This window comes from Pavona decussata, unplaced genomic scaffold (genome assembly GCF_977016875.1).
Source record: "Pavona decussata unplaced genomic scaffold, jaPavDecu1.1 SCAFFOLD_198, whole genome shotgun sequence".
Taxonomy (NCBI): domain Eukaryota; kingdom Metazoa; phylum Cnidaria; class Anthozoa; order Scleractinia; family Agariciidae; genus Pavona; species Pavona decussata.
The window spans coordinates 790,001-814,862 of record NW_028145606.1 but is presented as its reverse complement, the minus strand read 5'-3'; the positions used below and the strand labels follow the sequence as shown (position 1 = coordinate 814,862).

The following is a 24,862-nucleotide window of genomic DNA, read 5'->3' as shown; positions in this document are numbered from 1 at the left end:
AGCAGTACAACCCTGGGATGTTTTACAATATCTTGTTAAACGAAATGTCCAGTTTCGTTCTTGCCTCCATTACTCCGCGTGAATTCTAAGTATTTCATTCGTCAAGCCTTTGATGTTGAACTTTCAACCGCCTTTTAAATAAAGTCTAATTATTAGTCTTCACTAGACCCACGCTGATATCTCAAGTTCTAAATTGCTGTTTCATATTTTTGTTTCATAATAAACCTAGCTATTTTGCCGAATCCATATATTAAGCTTATTTAATTGCTCACAATGGTCGGCTAAATTATGAAGGTAAAATTTAAAATAGAAAGAAAAACTTCCAGTCCTTTCAAACCATGTTAGAGTTTAAATATTAATAGCTTATAAAATACGAGCCAGAAAGTGAAAATGATCTGGGTTGCGAAACAGATAAAAATAAAGTTTTAAAGTTTACACTGAACACCTGCAATTTAGCATCGGCCTCTGAGCTAAATTAAGAATACCAATTTACCACTTTTCGAGCATTTTTGATAACACATGCCTTCTGAGCAAATTCATTAAGCAAACACGCGAAATATATTAACTTTTAGATGTTATGTTTCAATTCAAAAATTTACCCAGAACACTGCTCTTCATTCAGATCCTACGTGCGAAAATTAAGAAAAAAAAAACCTCTTCAGCTACATGCTGGGATGACACAATCCTCGTTTTCAGAAGATTTTTTCCGTATACATACAGCAAAAAGAAAAATAATCAATCCAACTAGTCGTTTTTATTTTCCAGTTTCAAAAACAGGCTAAAAGATGGTCAGGCAAATAGAAACTGAAATTTGGACGGCTGCTTTGGAAAATGGAAACTGAAAAACAAAAATTACTAACAAGCACCTGTTTGACTGAGCTTAACAACAGGCGCTAAAGGTAATGAGTTCCTTTATTAGCCAAGCTAATTTGTCCTTTGATATGACTCTTATATAATATGCGTCTTAATGGCTCGATACCAAAGGTGTAAAAACGAAAGAACTCGGAAAAATTAAGCTTGAATTTTCAAATTTCTCACGCCTTTTCCAAAGAGGATCGCTAAATACGGGAGTGAACTTAGTTACCCCAGGGCCTGTATTTTACCATAACAACAGTACAAATTTCTGCGAGGTAATAATCAATTTGCCCTTGCATATATCATAATATTGTCCTTCAGTGAAATTATCGTCTTTGTTTTAACCCACGCAGATGATCTGGAGCCGCGGCAAAAGAAATTAACTTGCAAAACCACCACGCGCATAAAAGACTGGCTTACTTGGTTAAGCAATTTACGACCATTGGAGGCGGTGCATTACGTTCATCGATCAGCCTGTTGCTCCAGCCAAAAATGGAGAATCGAGTGATTGTCTGCATTCTCTTCTTTTCTGTAATGTTGGTCAGTAGCCTTAAGGCGATGCCTATGGACAACACACCTCAGTATTTTGACGAAGGTAAGCAAATTTGAAATTATGGCTCCTAGCCATTGACTTCAGATTTTTTAAAATCTCACAAGCCTTAACCCGTTTTCACGCATGGATCAGAAACATAAAACTATCACAAGAATCCTAAATCAAAGGGATCAAAATGAAAGAGGAAAAACCGGTATTCATCCAGGGAGATTCTAACAAGACGAGAAAAATTCGGTACATCAATGAATTAACACTGACTTTACTAGCTTGCTTTTGTTGCACTTGTTTAGGAAATTTGAGTCAAGTGTTAGAAGGAATCACTTCAAGTTCACCAACTGTAATTTTGGCTTCGTAAAATTGTGAGGAAATCGACCCAAGACCGACACCTTTTGGTTGCGATTTACTGTTTTGCACCTGGAAAACTGAATTAAGGGACTTCGACAAAACAAATGCAGACATCGACGGTACTATAAGATTTTAACCAGCAGCTATTGAGCAAAGAGAAGCTTTTATATAAACAGTATTATGCCTTTATATGGTTCATCTTAGTCCCGAAATTCACAAAATATGCGTCCTGTTAACGTTTTTGCAAATTTCCAGGATTAACCGGCAAATTTGACAAGGTTTCAAGGACAAACCCTTTCAGTTTAATTATGCGATTCGTAGGCCTGATAAATTAGCCTGACTTGCCGCGGTCCATGGCCAAAGCTTTGGATCTGATGGTTGAAGGTACCAAAAGGATAGAGTTGTGAAAGTAACGACACATTGTATTTCGAATCATATCGATCTTCGGTTTATAGATTGCCCTCTCTGAAGGTTACACTTTTGTTAATTTGACGATTTCTGCTTCTATTTTTTTTTGTTTCATCAACTGAAGCCCGTTGATTATTGGCAGTTAACCTTATATGGATCAAATGATTAGAGCACTTTCTGACCACTTCCAGTGTGTGTCAAGCCTACCCCGCGATTAGGCGCCATTTCACCATAGGTCGACAAAAAAAAGGCGCCTGATCGCATAGGACGTGAAAGCCTAATCTTTACACCACATCACTGGCTGTCGCCTTGGATGTATTCCAAGTTACAGGTTCCTCTGTCTGAGCTGGCTCATTCACCTGTCCAAATGCAACTAATCTTAAGGAGTGTAGTCCTGTGTGCCTGGGTATTCTGTGCAGATTTATTGCGATCTCTGGGGCTTGGATCACATTTGACGCCATATAAAATTATGCTAACTTTTTTCGGGAAGATGCTGTTGATTGAGTATTTAATCGTCCCTTGTTCCATTTATATTTTCAGATTACAATGGGTTGAAGCTATACAAACGAGGTAACAGTATAGGACTGGCTTCTCTGTCATAGTGATCATGAATGATGATGTACTGAGACTACCCGGACAAAGTATATAAACAATAAGACGGCAGAGGCAAGGCTTCGAGCAAACGACTTTCGATTGATCTGACGTCACCGCACCTTCGCGATTACACTAATTTTTATTTATTTTATACTCAGTGTACTGTACTCAAAGTCTCCGCTAAATTTTAGTTTCAGTAGAATGAAGCCACGTATGTCCCGTTCCGGCTAAAGCAGTGTTATTGTAAGACTTCACTGAAACTTACCACAAAGAAGCAGGATTTACTGAGATCTTACTTGGACCCCATGTAAAATTCATTGTTTCGATTTTCAGTCTCGACTTTTCATTTTGTCAGCCTGGTTTAACTAAAATGTACCGTGGGTGTTAATAGGGCATATGAGCATTACTAATACTATGACCCTGACAGCCCATCGCAGGGTTACCCCCAGCAGTATGTCGCTGGTACCCATTTATACACCTCGTTACAGAAAAACAGTGGAGTAGAGTATCTTCGCTAAGGAAATAACGCCGTGACAACACGATGACGTTATCCTGACGTATCGTTTTGCCTTCACAAGTCATACATGCTAATGTTTGTAAATTGTTTTGCTTTATATTAGCAGTTTGCAGGGATCGTTATTCCCGCTATTGCAAGCGGTACAGAACAGTGTGCGACAGAAGAAGCAGTTCTAACTATGCATTTGTGACAACGCGGTGCCCCAAAACTTGCAACAGGTGCAAATGAGGTGAGGCAACCAGACCGGCACAAGATAAAATATAAAAGCATTCCGCTTACTCTAAAATGATAATCAAATTCTTGTGACTTGCGCGCAGACCGAAGATTATCAGTCCTGGTTGTTACGAAAATACTACAGAATTCGTGAATGGGGCATAAGACGGTGGCAAAGAGAAATCACAGACAAAGTTTGCAGGGATCGTTATTCCCGCTATTGCAAGCGGTACAGAACAGTGTGCGACAGAAGAAGCAGTTCTAACTATGCATTTGTGACAACGCGGTGCCCCAAAACTTGCAACAGGTGCAAATGAGGTGAGGCAACCAGACCGGCACAAGATAAAATATAAAAGCATTCCGCTTACTCTAAAATGATAATCAAATTCTTGTGACTTGCGCGCAGACCGAAGATTATCAGTCCTGGTTGTTACGAAAATACTACAGAATTCGTGAATGGGGCATAAGACGGTGGCAAAGAGAAATCACAGACAAAGCTTGCTTTTAGTTAAAAGAAAACTTTTTAAAAAATGGAAGCCTGTGGCTTTGCATGCACGTGCGTCACACATTTGGTACGTTTGTTTCCCGTTATCTTTAAGCAGCTTAAATGGTCAAGTGTCGAAGTTACATCGAGAGCTGTGAACACACTACTGAGCAAATTTTCCTTTCTTGAATTCGAATCCCGTCGTTTTCAATTTACTTCTCTGAACAAGACTTTTGCACTTCTAGCTTACAAACTTTATGTCAGTTTTACAACTGACATAAAAAAGATAAAAAAAAAAAGAAGAAGAAAGAACTTGTAAAAACAGGGCCCTAACTTGTGGACCTGTAAAACAGATTCTCCACTTGCCTTACAAAAAGCAACAAGACTTCAGTTGCACATTGTACCATGTACCATTGCTAACAAGTGACGGTATTAAAATCCATCCTGAACGTTTACATTTACATCGGTTTTACAGCGTGCTAAGGACAAAGTTTTCTGCTGAAAATGTCAACTATAGCTAATTGCATATCTTTTAATTTGCAGGTAGAAGGTGACATCTTCAACAACTGGCCTATTTTGTGAAGCCTCAAGCCCGATTATGCCATATAGTAGCGTATATACTGGAAACGAGGAAAAACAGATGAAAATAATTAAATACTGATCCGTTGCGTGATGAATATTGTTGTATTCGTTTCAGAACTTTCCTGCCCCTACTCTCCGAAACGAGACGTTTTCAATGAAACTCAGTATCATAAAACCGAAACCAATAAAAGGTATTATTCGCTAACTAATGGGAGCACATGTGATCAACCCAATGAACCATTCAGAATCGAGTAAATACAAGCTAATACACGTAACTACGGTTTTGGATTTAGTGACTTCTATTCGGTTGCACGAGAAACTGGCGGGAGTCTTTTTAACCAGTGAATCATAGAGCGAAGCAAAGCACAACCAAAGCAAACATCATCATCATCATCATCATCATCATCATCATCATCATTATCATCATCATCATTATCATCGTCATAATCATCTTGTCATCGTCATCATCATTGTCATCATCAATCATCATCATCATCATCATCATCATCATCTTTATCATCAACATCATCATCATCATTATCATTATTATCATTATTATTATTGAAGATTTCATTTTTGTTTTCATGAATTATTTACATAACTTGCGGAAACGGGTCTGGGCTAGTTATGTTACACTCAATCAGTTTTCATTACATTCAAACAGTTTATACGTATTCATAGAACTTCTTATTTACAAATTACTCTCAACACTCCACTAAAACGGCCACCCATTTCTGTAGCGTAAAGCAAGAAGTGCACTCTTCCTTCCTTCCTTCCCAGTTACGATCACGCAATCTCGACCAAGATCCAAAGATGACGCTTTTAAAAAGAAGTTTATTTCTGTACAAGGAGTTCCTGAGCTCACATAAGGAAACCTTTAACGAGCGATTAAATCTATCAAGTCATTACAAACTAAATGCTACCAGTTTTCAACAGGAAAGCTCTGAATATGCTACATGTATTTATTTTATTCTCAGTCATCCTGTTGACAACATCAAGAAAACCAGGTTGATATTTCTGCAAGAAGAACGTGAAAATCGCAGTCAAGATTTTTTGAAACATTTCCTGAAACAAAGGGGGGAGGGGGGGGGGGGAGGGGTGGCCTATGAAGTAAATCAATCCCTTATTATTTTACATATTCTCCTCCCGAGGACCCTCGCATTTTTTTTATTATAGCGCAACAGCTGACCAAAAACGTGGTAGGCATCGGAGACGAAGATGACTTGAACATACATAAATCAACAAAAAAAGGAACCGCTCTCTTATACCCTCTTCGTTACTAATACAACAGGACTATTTACTCTAATCTCTGTGTTGTTATTTCTACTAAGAATTGCGGCTCCCTTTTTTGCTGACCTTTCAAAAAATTGGATTTAATTGCTACGCTTTTGACTGGGAGTCTTTTTTTACGACACTTTTTCATACTTCAAGGACAAAAAAAATCTCCCGGCCTTTCGGGCAGAGCTTCTCCGTATACTCATATGGCTACATGAAGTATTCCGCTGGGTTGTACAAGTCGGAACGAGTTGCAATTGGAAAGATCACAAAGTAGATTAGATCACGTGAATATGTATTTTCAAGCGAACTTTTCGTCGGCGTTGCCGTCGTGGTTGCGTAAGGCCCCTTAAATTGCAGGAGAGTGCGAGGCTGCTTTGAAATACAAACCCCACCTGAAAATAGCGAAGCAAATCGAGTCGGGAGGGAGCAAAAAAATAAATACACCAAGACTTTCAAAAGCAGAAAAAAGGAAAAGAAAATTACAATACAATATAATATAGGAAAAGAAAATTATACAATACAAAGAAAGGAAAATAGATAAGTGATTTACTATAACAGAGGCATATTCTAGTGTTATTTTTCCATAAAACCGTCAGTCATTTTAGCAGAAAAAGGAAAAGAAGAAAATTACAATACAATACAGTATAGGACAAGAAAATTATACAATCCAATTATACAATAAAGAAAAATAGATAGGTGATTTACTATGATGATTTTCATTGATGTGAGATTTTGCAAGAATCATCACTTGAGGCGTTGTGTAGGTAAGGTATTATAGTAAACTCACCAGTTTTTCAACACAGCCGGCACGATTTTTGACACTGTCTTATAACAAAGTCGTACAAACTGTGCTTAATGCTCCAGCAAAACTTGACGAAGTAGCGACAGGCTGGTAACTCTGGGCATGACTCAACTCCAGAAACTGTCAAAGTATTGCAGGTCATCTTGCGCCTGTTCAGACATTAGGACAGGCGAGAACGGGTTTAGTGCATTCAACAGCTCAACCCCGTCCGCCTCTGCCTATTTTACGCGTTCCTACCAATGAGGAACTTAAAGTGCACCTAACCCCCAATTTTTTCTATTAAATAAATGATCTTATTACTTGCAGGATTTCTTTGAAAAAATGTTTAATTTGGTTAAAACCTCGATTTTCTGTTCACTGTTAAAGTACGGAAAATCGGTGGTGAGAGTACGCCATTTTTCCAGTTCACGACCGAGTCATTAGGGGCATGGGAATAGTCGCTTTGTGAAGTCAAATCAAGGACTCGTAGTTTCATGCTGGCTCGGTTTTGCTAAGTATCTCCATGGCCAAATATTTAGCAGAATACCGGCCGTATTCGTTGCCGGGATTGTTATAAGTATTCTAAGGCTGTGCGCAATGAAAGGAAATTTACATCACATTTCCTTTCATTGCGCACATGCCAGTCCTAGCAGTATACAGGATGTTTGTTCCATGAACCTAGTTTAATGGCCTTAGCTCCCACGAGTCTCCTGTAGCTCAGTGGTAGAGCATCCGAACTAGTAATGGGAAGTTCTGAGGTTCGACTTCTGATAGGAAGACTCGGAATTTCTTTTTCCGAGTTTGCCTGTGTCATCACTGTATAATACATCATTCTTATTCTAAGGCTGTATTCGTTTTTAGTTTGCATCATAGATTTATTTATTGTTATATGCATGTGAATGGTGTGTTTTTTGTATCCTCCTAGTATATTTCGTGTAACCAATCACATCAAACGCGAATCCGACACTCAGCGGAGAACAGCACTAACAATTACAAACCATATGATTTACTTTACTTACAGTAATCTTCAAGCAAATCTGCGTCTAAGATCAAGAAAGAAATGTTTTATTTACCACGCGCATAGGGCCACCTCTAGGGGCGTTCGACCGAACGATCCTGGCGGCGGGCAATCTCGTACCTAAAGTCCTCAAGGCACTCTGGGTACGAGATTCAGCGGCTGGGAGTTATACAATGGAAGACGACTCTATTTGAAGGATACACTTCATTAGGTGTGGTCAGTTTTGTCAGCACCGCCCGTACTTATGGTCTCCCTCTTTTACTAACGTTTTTAAATAAAGCCACAATAATCAATAAGACGATGAGACTAAAGTGCTTTCCTCGCCAAATAGTAAAGGATTTTCCCTATTTTCAGTTTTTGTTCCTGTTGTGCTTGTTCAGTTTTTGTTTTACCGAAGCTTGACTCAAGAAAATTAGACAATTACGTAGTAACGCACAAAGAAGAAAACAATCCATAGTCTGAAATGTCAGCCGCCTCCTCCCCCTAACCCACAGGGGGCTCCCGCGTCCCCTGTGGGTTAGGGGGAGGAGACGGCTGACATTTCAGACTAAACAATCCAGCGAAATTCAACAAAATTCAACCGTAGGCCAACCTAACGAACAAAGAAAACGTTTAGCGTTTGATTCCGGCTTAACTTCAAAAGTTGTAAAAAAAGGTAAAGCTGGAGCCATGTAAAACGAAAAATACCTAAGAATTCCTCTAAACATTTCCTGCTCTGAATTCAAATGTACAAATTGACAGAATCTAGTTTCATATATGAACAAAATCAAAGAGAAGCTACCTTGTTCGATGTACGGATCCTCTGAGTCTCCCAATCCAATGTGTTCAGCACTTACAACAGTTTGTCCTAGTAACAACGAAGCAAAAATTGCTAAGCAGGAGATTTTCATCTTAATTGATGCGTTTTCGCTGATCTCAGTCAGTCTACCTGATTTCCTAAAACTCTAACATTTCAAGGTTCCAGCTTGGTTGGATTCTAAAAAGTTTTCTTTTCTTTCCTCGATTGCAATGATTTCAAAAGTATAAAGTAACCATAGGTTACTCTATCGTTTCCACAGATCAATGTGAGTATATACGACGTACCCTATTTGGACAAATTGAGCTTGATTGCTAATAGATTGCGCAGTTATTGAATAAATATTTTAAAACTATATTGCGCTACTGGAAGCGACCATGGACACGTTTCTGACAAAATAATTGACAGTTAACAAGAGAAAATGAACATTCTCTATTGGACTCTCACAGAATTCCTCTGGACAGTGCTACACCTTATTTTGTTGCATATTTAAAGTTATTTGTTCATAGCTCGATACTCTCTTCCCGATATCAGTGTAAATTAACAATGGTAGCTCTTCTATGCTGATTGGTCGATTTCGTTGTTTCATTATTTCAAACGGTTTCGTTTTTAAACGGGAAGGAAAAATAGTTATCGTGGTCAGAGTGCGTTATTCAACCACACATGAAAATTCTGCAGGAACTAGAACTCCCGAACCGGGCACAACAGGGTCTCTGTAAAACGCAGACCGGATCGGAGGGCGGATGGCGGATGGCGGATGATAGAATGCGGATAATAAAATGCGGATGACAAAAAAATTAAAATAATAAATAAATTGATAAATTAATTAATCACAGATTTCCCACATTTTTTCTTTATATTATGTATCGTCGGATCCATAATAATGGATACGGATCCATAATAATATTACGGATCCATAATAAATTTCATCGAGGAAGACGTACTTTATCATCGGGTTCCATACTTTTAAACTTAACATCACCGCTACAGTCCTTTTTTTCCCCATCTTTATTAGTAACTAACATTTAACAAAGAAAACTACACTTCTACCACTACAGTACTTGATCGACACACCACCCTACCCTAAATAGTTGTCAATTTTGCACCGAGCGTTTGTACGTGCACGGCACCTGTAGAAAGGCTTGTTAGCGTAGGTAATAGCTCGAGTGAATGGGTTAACCGATGTCTGAGTTGTCGGAAGGCGACGCGGATTTGGGCCAGCCAACTTTTGTTTGGAAGAGGTGAGTTAAGTTAATGAATTGATTAAAATCAATCGATCTTCAACCTTTTTTTAATATCAGGCAATTTTTGTTAACCTTTTTTGTGTTCACCGTACATGTATGGTGAAAATGCTAGTCCATCCCACGATGGTAGGGATTATTTATAGCTTCTACGTTTTAATGCATGTTGCAAAATTGCGATAGTAGCATTTTAGTTATAGCTTTGACCAATGTCTTCCGGCTTCTGTCGAGGTAAATCTTATCATCATTGTTTTACAGCCACTGAAGGCTTAGCTTACCCCTAGACCCGCACGTAGACAGTATATCGTAAGCAAAATAACTTACTCGATTTGCCGGTTAGCCTCCCATAGGGCTCGTCACGTCATATTTCCGTTCATGGGGAAGGAAATATTGCGTGACGATTCCAAAGAACTTCTACGTAGGAGACTATTTGCCAGTGTTACTTCTCTTAAGGTGGAGGTAAACGTGAATTTGGATGAAATTTTAAGAGGTTTAAAGAAGCGATAAAAGAAAGAAAATTATATTCGGAACACCAACAGACAGTTGCCCCCAACCCAAGAGCACACCAGGTTGGTAGGGGACTGTTTGAGTGCACATATATCAATTTTTAACTTCAAATTCAAATTTTGGCTACATCAAGTCTTAACTATTTCTTATTTTTCCAAATTTTACTACTCTTTTGAGAAAAACTATCTCCTCCCAAATATACCTAAAAATCCCCCCAAAATTTATAAAATACCCCCAAACATTGATTTGTGTTATGAGCTAAGGGTTCTTGTATTGCTTGAAACGCGAACGAGATATTTCCGTTAAATCGATTTTAAGCGGCGTGAAAACAGCTTTCAGATGTACCCTCGCCTCAAGTCAAGCAAAGCGGCGGTTAGAAAAATTTGTTCCGGCTATTTCCTCGTGCAACTTCATAACATATAACAAAAGTCAAGCTATAGCGTAAGTCTTTCGGCATGAATCAGTACTTAATTTTCACGTAATTTTTACATAATTTTCTAAAAGAAATTGGGCGTAAGAAATTGTTTATTTATTTATTTAATTTTTTTTGTCATCCGTATTTCTCCATCCGCATTTTATTATCCGCATTTTGTCATCCGCATTTTATCATCCGCCATCCGCCATCCGCCATCCGCCATCCGCCGCCATCCGGTCTGCATTTTACAGAGACCCGGCACAACCTGAGGCTTCTACTGAAGCTAAAAACTGGTAATCATTGGTTATGCTCTGTTTCTTTTTCCATAGTAGTGATTCCGTCTTGTTATTTATCATCCCTTTGTAATTGCAATCAGAAATATTTTCTATTTTTTGATTTTGGGATCATAACCGGAAACGTTCCTACCGGAACACCTGTTCTTATTGCGTCGAATAAATTAAAAACTAATTTAATCAGGCCGATTTGGCTCAATTTGAAAAAGAAAATGAGTGAGTGGACAATGCCATAGTAATGTGCAAATTGGCCCATGTACTGAACTGACTAATCGAGCCGATACTGATCGGTACATGCTGGAATATCTCCTCCTCAAAGTCTCAGTCGAGTTGGGCATGCGTTGACTCCCAACGGAATTTGTGATTCTCCATTGGTGCGTCACGAGAGCGGAAGAACCACCAAGGCTTATTCTCTTAGGGGCTGTTTACATGGAGGGAGGAAGATCTTAGAAGGCGGATCAACTTTTCGTTTGGTTTACATGCAGAAATTTCAGTCGGAGTGGTTACCAAGTGGAGAAGGAAAAGAAGAAAAAATGTCGACCTTGAGCAGCTGAACGCTCGGCTGCACATATGGCGCTAGGATGATCCGCCTTCTAGGATCTTCCTCCCTCCATGTAAACAGCTTCTTAGGTAGGTTGGGGTTTGTTGATTTTGGTGGGAGAACTAGGATAATAATAATTGAAAATAATATAATAAAAATCACTTATCAACAATCCGATTAAAGAACTCTCAATTATATATGTTCAATAGCCTGATAAAATCCACAGAATCCAAGTAAAACAACATCGCTAAGGATCTTTCGAATAAGTTCGTCGATTTAACCATCGTTAGATCGATCTCGCATCGATCCAACGAAATCTCGACCGTCCATACTAGCTCTTACTAGCATTACTAATCGATTTTATTTGTAAGTGTGAACCGGACGTTCTTTTTCGTTTGGCCAATTCTGTCGGAAGCCATTGGTTTCAAAACATTTGTTCAGTGTATGTACTGAACAACGACAAAACAACCATTGAAATGTTTCCCCTGTATACTCGCATTGAGCTTCATAATAGCTTAACATGACGTTTGCGGGTGGAGAAAATCAATGCACAGAACGATCACACCAAATTCCTTAAATCTGGACTGATGATAGAGAACATTTCTCTTTTCTTGGATGATTTTCGCCAGTCAAAGATAGAGTTATCAGATATAATAATTAAGAGTTAAAAAGTATCTTAATGAATGTTATCTCAAAAATATTTCTATCGCTTCTTATTCGGAATACCGTTCGATGGAACATACCGCAATCTGGAATATGTGTTAAAATATGACCGCTGAATTGAGCCCCTTTTGCACGTTTCACTCAGATTTGTCATTTATTCGTCGACACCGTAATTAACCTACAATCCGTGAAATAAGCAATCAGATGTGACAATTGTCGAAAATCTTTATTTATAATGCGAAAATTATATTTTACATCTGTTTCACATCATGGTGTGAAAAATATTGATATTTATTTTACAGTGATGCGGAGTAATAGGAAAATTTATAAAATTTAAAAATTACGCTTTGAGCAACATTTTATCTCAAAACGAAGTTCCGCTGTAAAAAACAAAAAGCAGTAAATATTCGCAATGAACTAATTGCATTCATCGCCGGCGACCAAGATTCTGTCTTCATTTGGAAACAGACAGATTGAAACTGGCAGGCAAACACCGATAAATAGTCAGCTTTTAAATGGTGAATATTCTCCACAAAAAGTCTCCGATTATCGTAACTATAGACAAATGTTATTGCTGTAGGTTTTTTGTAATTGCTTTAGTGCATTTCATGAATGTGATCAGTTTTAACTCGCCGAGTAGTTCAAAATATGGTTTATCATGAAGCAAATCTTTTTAGATCGGGGACATCCTCTGCAATATTAAGATAATGCGTTCATAAGAGGAAGGAAAATGCGGATTAAAAAAACAGCCTCGCAGGTGTCACGGTTGAGTTTGGTATTCAAATTAGATTTCAAAAATTACATCGGCGTTTTCACATGTAAGCAAAAGGTAGAAAACAATGAGCTTTGGAGTAGAAAATCTGAAAAGAACAAACAGAAGCTAGCTGCAAACTTCATACTTTGGTAACTAAGATCCGCACTCTAACACGGGCGTATTTACTCGATTAAGGCAATTGCGTCGTTTATTGTAATGATGTCATAAGCTAGTTACTTTTAGGGTAAATAATCAGTTTTTATTCATTACTGTCATGGGTCTAATCTTTTCGTGTTCAAGCAATTTTAATGAGACCTTTCCGCCTAAAAATGGAATCTCCTGTACATAAACGGCGAATTTTTCGTCGCATTTGTTTTGTCGGTTTTAAAATTTCCTTTTATATAATTCTCACATAATTGCTTTTTCTCTACCGGTTTCCGTGCAACCTTATGTGATTTCGTGACAACAGCGAAAAAAACACAGAAAAAAGTTTAATGAGTAGCTTCATTTCATTTATTCTTCATAAACATTACACTCACGGCAGTCAGATCTTTTGCAGTTTCCTTTGATTTGAGCAAGAGAATAAAAGAATGAAGGAAAATCCCCATCATACATAAACGGGAAAAAATGTTCTAGCCAATAAGAGAGCCGATATTAGGGTAAAACATGACGGTGTATTAAGCAATAGTACACGCATTGTCATGATATTACAATTTTGCTTCACACATACGTTTCTCTCTCTATTTTTTCGGGCGTTTGAGATGAACATCGTGGCTGCGTCGAAGCAGGGAGTTGATGCCGATAAAATGGATAACTAGTTGATTTTCCAGAGAGCTCAAATGAGCCAAGAAAAGAACCCATATTGGCTCGTTTGGCTGCTAACAGTTTCAATCTTCCTCTGCGTGTCAAATTCGGTTGTTGACCATGTAAAATATCGGATATTGCTTTTTTAAACCTTCTGCTGACTAATGTGTACAACAGCGGGTTTATACAGGAATTAAGATATGTTAAGGATTTGACAACGTCCAATATCGCCGGGTTGATAGAAGACCTCATCGATTTTTTCGTTGAAAGTATCAAAGTCAACACAAAAAATCCTACCCAGCATAAAATAAACACGCTTATAACCAAGACCATTTGCTTGGCAGAACGAACGTCTCTTTTAAGTTGTGTCCCACCGCTCCGTCGCAGAACGCATGATCTTGTAGTGACTTGGTAAATCTTGACGTATGAGAAGACAATGATAACCAAGGGTAAGAAAAAACTTACGACTGTGATGGGAATGCCCTTGTAACTCCAACTCAGGTGAAGAAGGCCTGAGAGCCCTAAGGAGATCGCCCATACTAACACGATCACTGTCTTGGCGCGGCCGGGTGTGAGAATCACTAAATGCCTAAGTGGAGAAGAGACTGCGAGAAATCTATCCACGCTAACTAGACAAAGATTCCAAATCGACGCAGTACCGCAAATGATGTCCAACGATCGCCAAACTCCGAAGAACACAGCTCCACCAGGAAACCACTTGTCTTCCGAAATCCTCGAGATCATGAAAATCGGCATCGATAGCAAAGCTGTGAGAAGATCCGCCAGGGACAGTGATATGAGGAAGTAGTTCGTTATGGTACGTAATTCTTTGCAAAGGCAAAAAGCGGTCATTACAAGAATATTTCCCACAAGCGTTAATATAATCATTGCCCCGATGAGGGAACATGTGATTATAACTTGGTGGACCTCTGGTCTGAATTCATGTGATTCTGTCAGTTTTCCCGAGCTCGAGTGAGTCAAGTTGTTCATCTCTGAGAGGAAAAGTGCTTTGCGTCTTCTTCAGTGTTAACTGCGTTAAAAATTTCCTGACCTGTCGAAATTTGCATCTGTAATGAGCCCATGCAAATTAGATCGCTATTCTTGGTGCTTGGTCAATTTGCTGGCTTAAGTAGAAAAAGCTCTGCAATTGTTATCACTCAATTACAACTAAAAAGTATATAATTTTTAGCTGACAATGTCGGCAAAATGGAATTGTTGTATGACTGCGATATTTAGTTGAGTTCTTCCATCAGAACACTTTTCTTTTATCTCAGAGATTAAGCTGTTGAATATATTTGATTTGAAGTCACGGCTTCTTCTTGTAAGGAAAGTTCACTATCACGATAGTCTGGGCCTGTCTTTAGGTAATTTCATTTCTTTTCCTTTTTTTACCACTATTCTTTTCCTTTTTTAACCTTAAGTTTGCGTTGAATGCAACTTGAGTGAACACCTTCGTAAATTTATTCTCAACACACTTCGGCTCTTAGCTATTTATTGTTCAAAAATTAATTGTGTACTAAAACTTTAGCTACAAACAATAACCCAGTCTACTTAGCCCAGAAACACGCATGCATATTTGGCCTGTGAACGCTATCCTTTCCACGAAGCTCATAGTTTTCCTCGAACCTCGCTCTCAGAAAACTCTTTGCTTCTCGAAACAGGTGAAAACCACGAAGGAATATCCGTGCATCAGTTTTCGCGCCGAATATAGTTTTATTGTTGACATATTGATGCGCTAAAAGCTGAATTAGCTCTTTCCATTCATGGCGACATTTCTGGATTAAGTCATTTAATTGCACTCGTCCATTTACGCTTATTCTGTTTAGTTCCGCAGCCAATACCAACCTACAAGACTCAATCTTGGGAAATAATTGTGCGCAGTTAAAAATGTGAATGCCGCATAATGTCTTCGTCGGGAGTCTGTCGTGTCATATAGTATCCAAGTTTCATGTAAAACCCCGCGAATCTGTATTCTGTTCGACTTTAAGGCCTTTCATTCCTTGTTATTTGTCCTGTTTTGTGATATTTTACTGCAATTTTTCAATTTTTTGTTATAGTGGCGAGGGACTAAATAGATATTCGTCTGTTTAATTTAATTGCAGACTGTGTTTTAAGAGGTGCTGAGCTGTACTGTTCACAAGCGTAAGAAATTTAAGCTTACTTTTGTCATGCTTGATGTACGAAATATTTTACAAATAAGTGTTAGTGGTAGCTAATGGAGATGTACAATTTACGAGTGAAAATTCAGTTGTGTTTTCATTTTTCTTGAGCCAAAACGAGATTAACCACTTATACGCATTGTAAAAAACGGGGAAAAAGAAATTAAAAACGCGTTTAAAGATTTATGTTTTATCTTATATGACTGCTTATTTGCATATTCAACTTTATTAGGAAATGAAACCGGTAAACTGAACGATATCATTTCCTTTCGTGAATATTAATGTCTTCTGTGGCTTGGTTTTTATTACTTTATAAATCAGAACGGAACACGATTTCTCGTCCGTTTCTTTAAATTTGTGTTTGCTTCCTTTTCTACGTGCCTCCAACACAATTTAAAATTAGTTGAAATTATATTTTGAAGGCTATTGTTCGTGGTAAAGTCTAAGAAAATGACTTAAAATCAGTTTAATCACTATCAATTAAAGCTGTTGGAGCTCTGTTTTTTGGAACGTGACTATGCGCAAAATTCAACTGAATTGAAATATACTGAAAAAGTTCCCTGGTAAAAGGCTTTTCTCTGTATTTGATCAAAAATAGCGATAAGCGCCACGTCCGCGGATTATTCTGGAATCATTTGATGTCTGAGCGGCGATTATTTTTACTTTCAAGATAAACATCAAAACGAAACTGTTTCAACCAACCGCAAAGAAAATAGCAACATTGACATGTCAATGGGGTTTATGGCCTCGTTATTATTATTTTAAGATAAAAAGAAGTTTCTTCAAATGAAATATTGGTTTTTAATGAGTTCTTGACGAGCACCCCTCCTTAAAATCATCGCCTTCGAATAATCATCGCACCAAGAAGTCGAAAAATTTCACCTTTAAAGCCCAATGTGAACATGCATTTTCTCCCCACTGTTGGCCATACATTTCGTATGGTACAAGTAAGGAGAATTTGTTCAAACATCAAGTTTGTGATTACTTTCTTTATTCTCGTGAAAATGATGTTTGCCTGATCAAGCAGTGATATTCATAAGGAAAAATTAACTGCTTGTCACCAGGTTAATAAAGCGTTCGAGTCAAACAAGATTCAAGAATGTCAACCAATTATAACAATCTGGAAAAGGGTGTTTGTAGGATTTTGATCTAAGAAAACTTTTAAGGTAGTTGCGTGGAGTGGTAGTTGCGCGTGGTCGCCATCTTGCCTAACGCGTCATCGACTGTCATCCTGGGGCCCATTTCTCAAAAGATACGTAAGTTTTTTTTCAATTAGTTTTCATCGATAAAAGTGGTTGCCAAAATGAAAACATCAGTAGTCCAATGTGTGTCAAAAATTTTACTGTGTTTACTTGAAACTTATTTACAACGGCGAGAATTGGATCCCTGTTTTGATATTCCCTCCGGATTTGCTCTGACGAAGGGCTAACGCTCGAAATGTCAGCACTAGAATCTCTTAACGGTGGCTGATAAACCAAACACCTGTTCCTAAAGCCTACGTTTCGTGTAGCTAGCGGCAGAAATTTGACTAAAATACCGGGAAACACTGGAGACAAGAATGGGATGTAGCCAAATATGTACAGTAAACTTGAATTGGGGAGGAGAGGGGAGGGAGGAGGGTGGGGGTTTACGGTAGAACAGTATTGATAACAAAACTTCCTGCACAACAACAATCTCGCTTCTGGTGAAAAGACCTTGCGAACGAGTTTAATAAGCAAGTGTTGCAAAACAAACTTTTCTCTGTTGAATGAAAGGTTATGAAAATACAGCCCAAGGAAGTAGTTGTGTGCGATCTTAATGCAGTGGGCGTGCTCGAGAAATCGTCAATAAAGAACGTTTTGAAGTTGGCCGGTAACGGCCCAATATTGAGCTCGCAAGACTGGTAGCTGGGTTTTCGAGAGGATCTGAGATTAACTCCGTTTCCAGTTTCGAGGCAAGTGAGTGGAAGAGAAAACGTGAAGTGCACCTGGCTTTCCGTGCACTGGGCAGGCGCAACACTCAGCAAAGAACTCAACTCATATTTTGAATTTGAATTAGGGTACAACGTCACAGCCTGCTTTAATTAGGCACGGAACTGAAGTAATTTGCTAGCCTGCAAGCAAGCTCTCTTGGGGGTGGGGGGCGGGAGAGGCCTCCACCTAACCCCTAAGAGAGCTTGCTTGCAGGCTAGTAATTTGTACGTTATACTTAAATCATTTCTTTTTCATACCCTTGCCTTTTTTTAGCGGCGGGGGGGGGGAGGGTGGGGAGGGATTGAGAGGAAGCATTTAGGTACCTCGTTTATTCTTGTAGATTCTCTGCCCTCGGATATTTAAAACATTCTGACAGGTGCAGTAAGAACTTGAGAAGTAACGTTGATGTATGTCGATTTTTAGGGAGCTGATCTATTGTTATTATTTCACATATTTGATTAGCTTAATGTCATTTATGTAAATTATTGTAATCCTAATGTTTACTTTTAGGATTTTTCTCTCTTTTTCTCGGAGATAATAGCACCTTTATTTGTGCCACTCTTCAATCCAAGGTGAAATAAATCTTATGCATCAAGTTTGTTTAGTTTATTTGCTTGAACCTTTTACCATACTATTGACGTTTTTACATATTATGAGGGATGTCTATTTTAAAAGAGGTGCGTTTATCAAAACATGCATTTTGTAAAGAGGCGCTGACCAGAAAGTGAATGCCCATCGGATCATTTACGGTAACCAGGTAACCGCTCATTGACGAAAAGCAACGCTTTCAGCTTACTTGATTTTTTTGTTTTGTTTCGTTTTTTTTTTTTTTTTTATTCTTTTCAAATTTCACACAGTGAAATGAGTTTTATTACACTTTACAAGCAATAGTCAAACGACGCGGCTGTCAAAAATGTAACCGTTAATTGGCAAGAAGCGAGCTGTGATCGTTAGCGATTGTGTCTTTTGGGTTTAATAATATTTTTGTTGTAATGTATAAACTTTGATAACTGTGTATGGCGGCAAACTTTGATGACGACAGTTTGTATATGCAATTCGATTAAACCAATTGATTTTAATTTAAATTTTGGCCTTTTTTCCAATTTAATGTCAGCTGCCTGAAGCCGTCACTCGCAAGTCGTGGACAATATTTTTTCCCGTTAGCGATAACTAGACATGGTAAAGACTTTGAAAACAAAAAATCATTCAGATGAGGTATCTTTTTTTGTGAATAACACTTGTTTATCTTTAAAATCTTAATCAAATGTACTGTAATCTAACTGCAGATTTTCAATTTACGAGAGGCAAGACTTTTAAATTGATCGGATGATGCCGGTATACATCTTCAAAATAGATCGAGGCCAATTTATCCAAATACACTCGATATTCTGACTTCCATGCGCAGCTAGATCATGTTCAGCCTCTGTCTAAAAAAGCACGATCTAGTTGTATCATTATCAACGAACATCTAGCGAATCAACTGAGAGATAACGTGGCTTTATTTAAAATTGAACTGTTTTCCATAGCTAGCTGACAATCCTCTTTGTTTTACAGTCAGCAGCTGGCCCATAAAGAGGCGAATCGGGGATGAAATTGTCAGATGTAAATGTGAGTCACAGGATACATTATAGCGTCAACGTCAGTTCGTTTATTTACAACTCTGAGAACGCTCTAGTTCCTTTTTGTCGTGCACTTGTTAGCAACAGAGTGTTAAAGCTCATTTACTACGCTTTGCACCCTTCGCTGTGAAAGCCGACCACTGCGAAATTATTTTGCGTTCGCTTACTGGTTTGTGGCATAATCAAGCCAAGCTGCGAACACAGAGAATTTGCGGAGTATTCAGAGAGGGCTAAATAGACTTTTATTTGCAGCAAATTGCAGTTAAGTAAAAAGCAATATAGTGCCTCTCGAACACTGAAAATAACAGTTCGACCTCGTGCCGACCATTGGATTGCTGAAGTATATTCCGGCCGGTCATCGTGTGGCTAAACAGTTCGGTTTGTGAAAATTGAAGGCTTTTCGTCATGAATTATTCCAATATCACCAAGCTGAACAGCACTCGAGCTCTTGAAAACGACAAACTGATAACGTGTATGGCTCAGAGCCCTGACACTGACTTCACAAAAGCATGGAAGACAATTATCTACTGTGTGATAATTCTCGTATCACTTCTTGGAAACGCCCTGGTTATTTTAGTGGTGTACAAGAAGCGGCGAATGAGGACAACCACAAATTTCCTGATTGTTAACATGGCAAGCAGTGACCTATTGATTGCGATTTTCGCTATGCCGCCAACCGTTCGCTCTATCTACACCGGAGGAGATATTCTCGTGGAAGGAATATTAGCGCAGTTAGTTTGTAAACTGGTTACGTTTTTCCAGCAAATATCGATAGCGGTGTCTATTTTATCACTGACTGCGATCGCGTTCGATCGTTTTTTCGCCATTCTTCTACCATTCCGCCAAGTCATCACTTTTCGCACCACCTCAATTGTTATCTCGGTAACCTGGATTTTTGGGATTGTTTTCGGAGCGCCAATTTTGTACACGAACAGGATTGCCACTCAAATTGGCGGGGACGGAGGGACGTATTGCCACGAAGTATGGGAACCTCTATTCAACAGCAGCAAAGCCAGGAAAGACTACACTTTCGTATCGTTTGGGTTTTTGTACGCTGGTCCGCTTGCAATTATAACAGTACTGTACACAGCCATAGTGATTGAACTGTGGCGAGGGAATTCGAATAACTTTCGCGGGAACGCCAATCACCGAGACATCGAAAAGGCAAATAGAAAAGTTTTGAAAATGTTGTTGACTGTGGTGGTGATCTTTGCGCTGTTTTGGCTCCCAGTGTACATATTTCAGTTTATGTATTATGTCCGTGGAAACGCGTGCATTTTTCCAAGATTGGTCCAATTTATTGGGTATTTTCTTTGCCAAGCTACAAGTGCTGTGAATCCCCTGGTGTTCGCAATTTTCAGCGAAAACTATCGGGAAGGGTTCAAAGATTGTTTGCGCGACATAATACATTGTCAAGGAAGAAAACTTTTCCGGCGCGTTACTGTTCCAGGCCGACTTAACCAAAGCGCTGAGATGTACATGCATACCGTGAGCCGTTGATTTTAAACATTGACGATATACAGCCAACTTATAAGCCAGTTTATGTATGAAGCTTTTAGATGGTGCTTTAGACAACACAGAGGAACTGAATTTTTAGATGGACCTCAGTTACGACCAAACGGACAGGTTCCACTGCGATTGATTGAGTAACTATTGGATTTGTTAAAAATATTGTTATGCTGATTAAAAAATAATATGGAAGATCCTGCTTGATGCCATGGCCAAGTCGCAAGCCGCTAATGTATTACATGTTTTTGTTCCTTCCCGACATTTTTAATAAAAACGCCAGGTTGGAGGTCTCGGTGAGCTTACTTTCATTCAATCCTAAATCATGGCCTTAGGTCGGCCCTGTTTTCAATTTTCTTTTTCTTTTTTTATTAAGATTTGTATCTGTGGTTATCATGCAGAGATTATTTTATACAGTATATGTGCAGAAGCTTGAACAAGGATTGATTCCATTTCTTATCGTAGTAATCTTTGAATAATTTGGGAGTAAAACAGTTAATGCATTTCTTGCTATGGGCTTTTTGTCGCTTGCAACGAAAAAGGTTTCTCACCAAAAACGCATTAGGCTCTCTTATTTGAACAAGAATGTGTTGTTGATAAATGGATAGAAAAAAAGGAACTACCGCCTATTTTGTAATTGTTATAAAAAACATGGATAATGGATTACGTTGCTCTATAATCAAAGAGAATTTTTTTCCGGCGCCAGTCAGCCTTTGCGTTTGAGCTTTCATTTTCGTTTTGGATCTTTTAATGATACGTAGATATTCAAGTTGAAATAACAATATCGTTTATTTGAGGCTGGAAGCGACAGTTATAATACTCGTTACACAAAAAAGGCCGGCGGTGACTCACCGATAAAACTACTATATTCGAAGATGAAATTATGGTGTATTGCACATGGATATAAGAAAGGTAGAATAACCTCGATTATGGCATCAAGTGTTCGATATGGTTATAAGTTAGAGACTTAATCGACGCTCAGACTTGAGATACATTTAACTCCCTCAAGAACTGATATTTCACATGTGAGTACAGTTTATAGACCCCGGCTCAGCCGGAAGCAAACTTAAGCTAAGCTTTTTGATGTGACAATGTTCTAATCTTTTTAATGGTGTTTTCCGGGAAGCAAACGACAAAGTGCCTGAACTAATGGCTTGACAAGTTTAGTTTAAAGATTTTATGGACAAAGCTTAAAAGCATTGCCTTGTATATTGTGCCATTTCATTACATTGATAGATTTAAAATGTCAGTCTATTACTCTTTATAACACTACAAATAAAATGCGGTCGAAATTAAGATAAATATTGAGTGGCAGGTGCGTACAAAATGAAAAAACATCTACAAACACTCTCCCGGCCTTGTCACTTTATATTGGCACGTGACAAAAATCTTCTGAGAGAAGTGTTTTACATACGCATGCGCACTGCGTCATTTCTCCTTCTAACGTGACAAGGAGAAGGTGTAAAATAGCAAAAGAAATACATACGAAGAAGTAAGCATTTCCATACTGATGCGCACCGGATATTCATGGGTAGGTTATTTTTTGAACAGAGATTTCGCGGGAAAAATCGACACAGGCAATCAAATAGCACAGGAAAAAGTCGTTGGCATCGATTACTTTGTTATTGACGTGAAGCCAGGCTGTGGGGAATCAATCGAATTATGAATACAGTCGAACCTGTATATAGCGGCCCTGTATTAAGCGGTCACCCTCTATTAAGCGGCCACTTTTTTAAGTCCCGATTTTTCGCGCATACAAACGCTGTATTTGGTACCTGTATTAGGCGGCCACCTCTATTAAGCGGCCGCGGCCACCCTGTAGCAGTCCCATGTTTGTCTTTCTTTGTTATTTTTACCTGTATTAAGCGGCCACCCTTGAATGGAAAAACCATATACACATTATCATGGATAACAAGAATTGTCGCTGGGAGTGCCGACAGTCAACGACTTGCTCTACAAACAAAGGTTTCAAATTCCGAGGTGCCAAACGCACGTGTCCCAACTTGTTTAAGTCGCTGTAATTCTTACCCTATTCCTATTTTAACTTGAAGAATTTTGTTATATATTGTGTTACTTTTAATTAGCAACATTACCGTTATAACTCCACTTCGATCGTAACAACTATGAAATGACGGAATGAGATATTTTGTTGTGAACTGCAAGTCACGTAAGTGAATTAGAAATACAGTACTGTACACCGTACAAGAGTAGAGGACAATTTATTGCACAGTGTTTTTACACAATGTTACTTATATTATACCATTAAGTTACAAGTTGGCACTGAACTTTGTTTAAAGTATTGATATCTTGAAAGAGTGTTGATTTTCCTATTGTTTCCTTGCATGAAATGTTTTTGTATGATACACCATTAAAATTGACATTAGACAACGCCCAGAGAGTATTTTTAGTGATCCTGTATTAAGCGGCCACCTGTATTAAGCGGCCAGTTCCTCAAGTCCCGAGGGTGGCCGTTATATACATGTTCGACTGTACGTCTAGAGTACGTTTACCTCCAAGGGGACGGTGTCTACTAATACAGAAGTATTTTTGTATGGTTTGTGACTATGCGGGAAAACCAGATCTTAGTTAGGGCAAGTGGAATTCAAGACGAAAACTGTGGTAACCACGCATTTTTCAGAGATAATAAAGCAACAATATTTCTAAAAAGGGGAAAATACAAAACAATGAATGACATATTTTAATCTGAAAAATGCACGGTTTCTCCTAAATTTCTTTTCCGATTCCAATAACCCTTACCAAGATCTGCTTTTTCCCGCGTAGTTATAAACCGCGCAAAAAATAAATCTGTTTCAGCAGACACCACCGTCTTTCTTGGACCATCCCGAGATGCGCAGAATGTATGCGCAGTAGCAAAAGCAGGCTGTATTATTCTGGAAAGATTCTCTTTCGCCTAGTTCAAACGTAACCTACAAACAGAGGAGCGGACAAACTTTAATCGGTCCGCGCACACTAGCTTAATAATAATAAAGAAAAACCCAAGCGCAAGTTTAGAAGTTTCTTCAGTATTGAATAAGTATTTTCTTTTTTTTTACGTTGTTTGAGGCAACTGAGGAGAAACTCTATACTATATAATACTGAAGAACTTTTATTAAACAACGAAGTTATTTCTCAACAATAAGACGATATTTACGACTAGTTTCTACAATTTAGGATAATTTCAAGAAATTGACAGTAGCCTTAACTCATTCTTAAAGAAATCATTGAAAAAAATTTACCTCTGTTACAGTAGTCAATCTTTGTTTGGCAGAATTTTGGGCTATTTATTTTTCCATCATACCCAAATTTGCGAAAAGATCTTAAGTTTGTTCAAAGAATATTTTAGAAGTTGTCGGAATTAAGAAAGCTAGTTATTTTCTATTTCTACTACTACTACTACTACTACTACTACTATTATTATTATTATTATTATTATTATTATTATTATTATTATTATTAATAATAATAATATTATTATTATTATTATTATTATTATTATTATTATTATTATTATTGTTATTATAAACAAAAGATCTCTTTAAGAAACATTGACTTTGACGTGCCTTGCTACTTCTCAGTGAGATAAGGTAAAAATTTTATCAGATATCTAGGTCCATACCTCTGGTCCAGATTAAACTCAAGTGATTGGCAGCGACAGACATTGGACAATTTTCGAAACAATATGAGAAAAAAAGATCTCACTGTTTTAATCGAGGACACGTGTGTCAATTGTAATATATGCACCACTTGATCACATCTAGTGCAATCATTTTAATTCATCCGCTTTTTAATGACTTTGTATATTGATCGATTATTGTTTATAACGTTTTAAATGTAAATATTTTAGATTCAAAACAATTGAAAATTTTAAACCTATCCTAGCATAATACTCTAGATTTAAAACAAGTGTTAATTTTTTATTTTGAATGTTCTTTTAGTATCCACAATTAGCTAGCAAGCTAAATACTGAGACACTTGAGTAAAGTT

The 24,862-nt window shown here is 38.1% G+C and overlaps 2 protein-coding genes and 3 long non-coding RNA genes across 7 annotated transcripts; 3 read left to right on the top strand and 2 right to left on the bottom strand.

Moving 5' to 3' along the window:
* Positions 1 to 877: 877 nt before the first annotated feature.
* On the top strand, positions 878 to 3,530 carry LOC146461458 (uncharacterized). Of its 3 annotated transcripts, none has more exons than XR_014857390.1 (4): positions 878 to 899; positions 1,209 to 1,450; positions 2,702 to 2,731; positions 3,376 to 3,522. It is a non-coding gene; the product is annotated as an uncharacterized LOC146461458 (long non-coding RNA). The 3 variants fall into 3 exon arrangements; XR_014857389.1 differs by lacking the exon at positions 878 to 899 and adding an exon at positions 975 to 1,130; XR_014857391.1 differs by lacking the exon at positions 878 to 899 and adding an exon at positions 976 to 1,130 and having other exon boundaries at positions 3,379 to 3,530.
* A 148-nt stretch (positions 3,531 to 3,678) lies between these two features.
* Positions 3,679 to 4,756, top strand: LOC146461457 (uncharacterized). The gene is made up of 2 exons (XR_014857378.1): positions 3,679 to 3,803; positions 4,513 to 4,756. It is a non-coding gene; the product is annotated as an uncharacterized LOC146461457 (long non-coding RNA).
* A 675-nt stretch (positions 4,757 to 5,431) lies between these two features.
* Positions 5,432 to 12,225, bottom strand: LOC146461456 (uncharacterized). The gene is made up of 3 exons (XR_014857388.1): positions 12,165 to 12,225; positions 6,617 to 6,751; positions 5,432 to 5,568 (listed from the first exon to the last, which is right to left on the bottom strand). It is a non-coding gene; the product is annotated as an uncharacterized LOC146461456 (long non-coding RNA).
* Positions 12,226 to 13,337: 1,112 nt separating this feature from the next.
* LOC146461455 (histamine H2 receptor-like) lies at positions 13,338 to 16,219 on the bottom strand. Its single transcript, XM_085086848.1, has one exon. It carries the CDS (start codon positions 14,630 to 14,632, stop codon positions 13,559 to 13,561), a length of 1,074 nt encoding a protein of 357 aa, XP_084942974.1. The 5' UTR covers positions 14,633 to 16,219; the 3' UTR covers positions 13,338 to 13,558.
* Positions 16,220 to 18,875: 2,656 nt separating this feature from the next.
* On the top strand, positions 18,876 to 22,454 carry LOC146461454 (QRFP-like peptide receptor). Its single transcript, XM_085086809.1, has one exon. The coding sequence runs from the start codon at positions 19,778 to 19,780 to the stop codon at positions 20,870 to 20,872; it is 1,095 nt and encodes a 364-aa protein (XP_084942935.1). The 5' UTR covers positions 18,876 to 19,777; the 3' UTR covers positions 20,873 to 22,454.
* Positions 22,455 to 24,862: the final 2,408 nt, after the last annotated feature.